The 6,477-nt window shown below is 34.6% G+C and overlaps 1 protein-coding gene across 1 annotated transcript; it reads right to left on the reverse strand.

The window, feature by feature from the left end:
- Positions 1-812: 812 nt before the first annotated feature.
- On the reverse strand, positions 813-6,127 carry LOC133180067 (RING finger protein 145-like). The gene is made up of 2 exons (XM_061314665.1): positions 6,074-6,127; positions 813-2,020 (listed from the first exon to the last, which is right to left on the reverse strand). The coding sequence occupies exon 2, from the start codon at positions 1,960-1,962 to the stop codon at positions 853-855; it is 1,110 nt and encodes a 369-aa protein (XP_061170649.1). The 5' UTR covers positions 1,963-2,020; positions 6,074-6,127; the 3' UTR covers positions 813-852.
- Positions 6,128-6,477: the final 350 nt, after the last annotated feature.

Raw genomic sequence — 6,477 nt, forward strand, 5'->3', positions numbered from 1 at the left:
ATATATGTATGCACATGGTGATATTTATATCTCATATATATATATAGAGAGAGAGAGAGAGAGAGAGAGAGATATTCGGGTGCATTTAATACATTGATATTTAAAAATTGAAGCAGAATTAAAATGTCTCCATGTGCATATTAATAGACTTTTTTTCCAGGCACACATAAAAAAAAATCCTCCAATATAAAAATTAAAATCTACGTTAACATCTTCTTACACATAAAACAATCAGCTATTTAGCTATAAGAAATTTACGCAGTACACTTAATGCAGTTTTTGTTAATGTTTTGATGTGTTTTACTGCTTTGTGTTATTAGGCATTGACCTATTAATTTGCTAATGGATGTGGAATGATATATTTCATACCAATTGCTAAGCTTTTCTTTTTATATTAAATTTGACTACGGAATATCCCGTCTATCTGATCAATACTTAAGACTCACGGCTGTGTGACCGGTCGATCGACAGGGGATACTTACTCCTCTTAGGCACCTGATCCCAACTTTAGAATTTCTGGGGATCCGTGATTTATGCCCTGTTCACAGATTTATATTGTTTATAGATTTTTTGAGATCGATCATGGTTATCTTCACCTTTTTCACTTAGACTTAAAAAGTAAATCGTTGGACATTCTACTTTTATAACTGGAACGCAACGTACATGTATTTCAATGTGTACAAAATTTATCAAACATAAAGCATTTATGATATTCTAAAATGGGATTTACATGTATTTGTTATGGAAGCATATTTTGTATATTAAGATGGAGTGTTAAAAAATTCTGCATATAACTAAACTCAAGCACCCTCTCATGATTTATTAATAGTAAATACATGTAGCATCAAACATCTAAATTGAACTTGGTCCTATTACTATTTGAATGCAAAATGGAAAGTACCATGGTGTGTGGGTATCCATGACTGCTACCTCCTTTGACAGGGCAATTAGTGTCCGATTACAAAGTGGACATGTATTTTTGATGTATAGCCATTTCTTTAAACACATATTGTGATAAAAGTGACCACAAGGAGTAACCATAGCACTGGACATTGACTGGTAACAGATAGGACATAGATCGTCATGGTCATGGAGTTCTGCCATGTTTACAGTTGTTAAAGAATTCATATTTTTTGTTGTTTCTTTTCTCAGTAGGAAGTACATCCTTTCATATTGTAATTGCCTCCAAACATTATCAAAGCAATGCAAAATAAGCAATGGGGTCTGAATCCAGTTGAGCCCCTCTGTTATGATTACCCACACTCCTATGCAGGCAAGAAAAACGGAACCTAGAAAGTCGATCATTTTAACTGTAGTTCTAATGCAGTATACCGTGTCATCCAAACTTTCTGAGGAATCTTTTCGACAATTACTTAATATATACAATGCATAAGTAGCAACTGATGTCGATGCTTGAAAACTAGTAGACACACACATTATTAGCACCGGAATAGTTATGAGAAAACATACAGACTGATAAAGTATGTACACTATGTACAAAGGAAATGCAGCGATGATAAAATACACTGTAAGTATCCGGAAGTGTTTGAATGACTTTGTGATAGGTATTGTACTAAAAGACATCAGACTTGGATCTAATGTTTTGTATGTTGAATTGAGGAAAGTCGCTGTCGCATAGAGAAGAGAGCTTTTAATGATAAAGGATCGCTGTTGTAAATCAAGATATTTCATGGTTCCATCCCCAAATTTGATACACATCAGAAACATAGTCAGTCCTTCTGTCCCGCTAAATTTGTTGTCACTTGTTGTAACCCAACTTTTCCAGCCATGAAGAAAATAATTTACTATAAATCGCAGGAAATTAAATACAAGTGAGACTGTCATGCACGTGACAAATAGTCCTAGAGGGTTATTACTACAGTCAAATGTATGGAAGGACAAAACATCGACCCAATTTAACTGTGTTGACATTTGAAAGATGTATTCAGTGGACCTTTTCATGTGGAATAGTGCCGTTGGAATCAATAATGAAGACCGATTCTTGATGTACTGGTTATTCCTGCAATTGATATAGAAATACAAGATATAGTAATGTATTCATCTATAGGTATTTAAAGGCTTGGGAGTATTTTCTTCTTTGATATTTTTTTTTTTTTTGCGGAAATCCATTTTTCAGTAAAACTGGTGATCAGATTAAAGGGTACTATGTAATTGAAAATGAAAAGCAATAATTGAACAATAAGCTATGTTTAGTGCTTTTTATGAAGATATCCTTACATGTACCAGCGTAGGATGCTAAGAGAAAATAACTTTTCAAATTCTATTTCAGATAAATAACTGTTCAAAATTAAAAGAAAGGTTTCACATTATAGTTTTCTCCTAATGATTTATATAGAAAAAAGCAGTTTATATTTTTTCGCTTTTCAAATATAATTGCAAATATGGATACGTAATGCCACTCTTTAAACAAACATTCTGAGAGTATTGCATTAGCAATACTTGTCCCCTGCCGGCAAGTGTAATCTGGTTCCCATTAAAAAAATTCCGTCAATCATTGAAACGGAAGGAAATGCAATTATATACCATCAATATTAGTTACGTAAAAATGTATAACTGAATTTATTCAGCATTAAACAGCAGTTTGGGAACAGAGATGTATCATTCGGTCTAGCGTTAAGGTCTTTATGGGTATATGAGGAATGTTGAGACTATGCTGTGTTCTCATCATTATTCCACAAAAATATTTCAAATACCGGTACATTGCAAATGAAGCCTTTGTAACTTTTATCTTTTATATATTCCGTTTCATAAGTCAGAAATAAAAGAGAAAATAGTTGACTACAAGTTCATATCTGTCATTTTGTGTTATAATCCCAAATAATTTGAGTCACCTCCGTATTTTGACGGATCTGAAAACAAGTCATCGTGATATTTCATCAACGGATTTCATTGTATAATGATGTATACCATTTAATTGAAACATTCTGATGCAATCATTGTAAATTGTATCATCGAAAAGTCAACTGAGTACAGATGTTAAACAAAATGGGATTAGTTAGAGAATTTCTGTACATACATGCATGCTATAGTTACTGTATTTCATTTCAGTTACTGATAATTGGGCATATATATATATATATATATATATATATATATATATATATATATATATATATATATATATATATATATATATATATATATATAAAAGACTCCAAAGTCCGATGGTCACGCCAAGGTCCGATGGTCTCGCCAAACCCCGATGGTCTGCGTCAAACCCCGATGGTTTGATGTCGATACGGACGCCGAAGTCCGATGGTCACGCCAAAGTCCGATGGCTTGTTTCCTATGAGACGCGTTGCGCTAATGTGCGATGGTCTGATACGCCGAGGTCCGATGGTGCGGAGAAACAATCAACGTTTATGACGTCACAATAGTCCGACGTCAATCCCTGACGTTGTAATCCAGCATTCAAAAGCCATCAATTCAGTATTCGTCCTCTCATACAATTTTATTAGTCCCCTACCGGTGAAACCGGAGGGGACTATAGGTTTCCTCTGAGTCTGTCCGTCCGTCTGTCTGTCCGTCTGTCTATCTGTCTGTCTGTCTGTCCCTCTGTCTGTCTGTCAGTCTGTCCCACTTGGTTTTCCGCACTTTTTTCCTAAACGCTTGCAGATATTGAGCTGACTTTTGGTATGTGAGTGTGTCTTGATGAGTTACAGATCAAGTTTGCATTTCGTCCCGCTTCATTGATTTTTGACGGAATTATGGTATTTTCAATTCTTAACGGGAACCAGATTACACTTGCCGGTAGGGGACTAGTATTGCTAATGCAATACTCTCAGAATGCTTGTTGATTTTGCTTATTGTTAGCACCCACCAGAGATATTAGGGTGAGTCCTCACACACCACTCAACTGATAAGGGTTAGCCCTTGCACACTATTTGACTGACAATGAGTTACACTGAACCCACCTAAGAGATTTAAGGTTAGTCCTCGCATACTATTCGACTGATTAGGGTTAGTCTAGCACCCACCCAAGATATCTATGTTATAGTTGTTACACACTTTTCTACTGATTAGGGTGAGTCTCGCACCTATCCAAAAGATGGGGGTTAGTCCTGGCATTTAATATTTATTTGTATTTATTTTAAGAAACAATCGGACCTTGGCATGGCGCAACATTGAAGTTTGGCGAAGTAATACTATGACGTCATAAACGTTAATTGTTTTCCGCACCATCGGACTTTGGCGTGTCAAACCATCAGGGTTTGGCTCAGACCATCGGACTTCGGAGTGACCATCGGACTTTGAAGTCCCATCGCACTTTGGAGTCTTACATATATGTATATATATATATATATATATATATATATATATATATATATATATATAGATATAGATATAGATAGATTGATAGATAGATAGATAGATAGATAGATAGATAGATAGATAGATATACTAGTTTATATATATAAACAGCAGACTGTTAACAAAGATGTACCATTCGATCTAGCGTTAACGTCTTTATGGGTATATGTGGAATGTTGGGACTATGTTGTGATCTCATCATTATTCCACAAAGATATTTCAAATACCGCTATCCTTATAAAAGTGAATTTCTTTGTGCTTTCTATACTGAATATTTCTTCACTTAGGGCAGTAATGTTAGTTTAAGAGTTGTTGTAAAATGTGCTCGGTGAATATTGTCCTCCTCATCAGGTGTCTAAATCATCGTATTGACCTCAAAACCAGCAATAATTGTATAATATATATATTTGTTGCAAATAAAGGATGTTGGCAATATATATTTACAAATGGAACTACATATATTTTTGACATGCTATGAATGAAGTTAACGAAAAATTGCTTCGTGATCGGGAGGCCGGGTTCGATTCTCGTTCGCCACGCCGCGTCAAACCAAAGACGTAAACAAAGTGACAGTTCCTTCGCCAAGGGTCTGACACTAGAAGTGAAACGGGTCGTTCGGATAAGACCTTCAAAGCCGAGGCCCCGTGTTAGGGTTGGCGTTAGCACGATAAAGAACTCTCACTGCTCAATGGCCCTGAGTGCCGAGTAAAGGTCTAAATTTGAAGCCCTTCACTGGCATACGGTGACGTCTCTATATGAGTGTAAAATTCTCAAATGGAACATAAGACAACATACAATCAATTAGTCGTAATACCGTTGTTTTTTTAATAAGCTGTAAAATCTATGGAAGGAAGATTGAAGTCAAACTAATTTGAAAGAAGGGATAATGTAAGAACAAAGTATCATTTTTAGCTGACCTAAACAAAAGGTTCAGGTGAGATTTTCAGATCACCTCTTGTTCATCGTTTGTCTGTCTCTCTGTCCGTCTTTTAACTTTTTACATTTTCGACTTTTCCAGAACCACTGGACCAAATTCAACCAAACTTAAAGTGAATTTAGGTTATTTTAAAAAAGGGTAATGCCCCTTAAAGGGAGGGGCAATCAAGAAAAGACATAAAGGTGGATGTCTTAAAAAGAAGTTAAAGCCTCCTGACATACTGTAGATTACCCCAGGGGGTAAAGTGGGGCCACAAAAGTGGATCAAATTTTCACATGGGAATGTTTTTAAACAATCTCTAGAACAGCAGGTTCATCATTAGTTATATTAAGTAGAGTAGATTTCAATTTGTACATGTACGTTGACAAAAATATCTTTTGTGTATCCCCCGAGCATAACTGCATTTATATGTTACATTTTATGTTTTTCAAGTTGCATTTTTTTTTTCAAAACCTTATTTAAATTACAAAAAATATTACACGTTATAATTTATCGCAAATCAATTAAAAATTTTCATATGTATATTTATAGTGTGCTGCTAGCTATGTATAATACCCTAATAATTTCCATTTGTAGACTGCTTTTGTTTAGAATTTGAAATTTAAAAAAAAAAGCATCAAATACCCCTTCCGGGCGTCTTGTTTACGCCCTGTTCACAGATTTGTAGATTTTGTAGATTTTTTGAGATCGATCACTGTTCCTTACCTTCACTTTTTTCATGTTTATAAGTGAATTAATCTCTGAATGCAATTAAACAAACAAACAACATACTTCCCTATCGTTAATATGAAGCATTTTACTTACCTTCATTACAGTAGAATTCCGATAGATTGGCTGGACCTGGAACTTTAAAGACTTCACACATTCTTGCTATACGTTAGAAAAGCAACTTGGAAAACGAATCTACTCAGATCTATATATATACATGTATTTTAAAGTTAAAAATAGATCAAGCAAAATTTAATCTTTATTTATAGCTTAATATTTGGAATAGTATTAATAGTCGTACTGTAAGCCCAACTTTCGGTTTATTCATAGTCACAGTTGTACGCAAGAGTATACACACTTTACACTAAATCATGTTTATGAATGTGGTGATGTGGGAATATATTAATCAACAAGAAGTGTGTCAAATGACGAATGACTGAAAAAAGAAAAGGGAAAATACTTCCCTCTTGAGAATATGAATATCAAGACAGCAACATTTG

The sequence above is a fragment of the Saccostrea echinata genome, unplaced genomic scaffold (assembly GCF_033153115.1).
Source record: "Saccostrea echinata isolate AGI-Se365-2 ecotype Australia unplaced genomic scaffold, CSIRO_AGI_Sech_v1 ptg000001l, whole genome shotgun sequence".
NCBI classification, from domain to species: domain Eukaryota; kingdom Metazoa; phylum Mollusca; class Bivalvia; order Ostreida; family Ostreidae; genus Saccostrea; species Saccostrea echinata.

Bases quoted from the DNA above. Each gene is read 5' to 3' on its own strand.
- LOC133180067 (XM_061314665.1), bottom strand. From the start codon at position 1,962: ATGAAAAGGTCCACTGAATACATCTTTCAAATGTCAACACAGTTAAAT.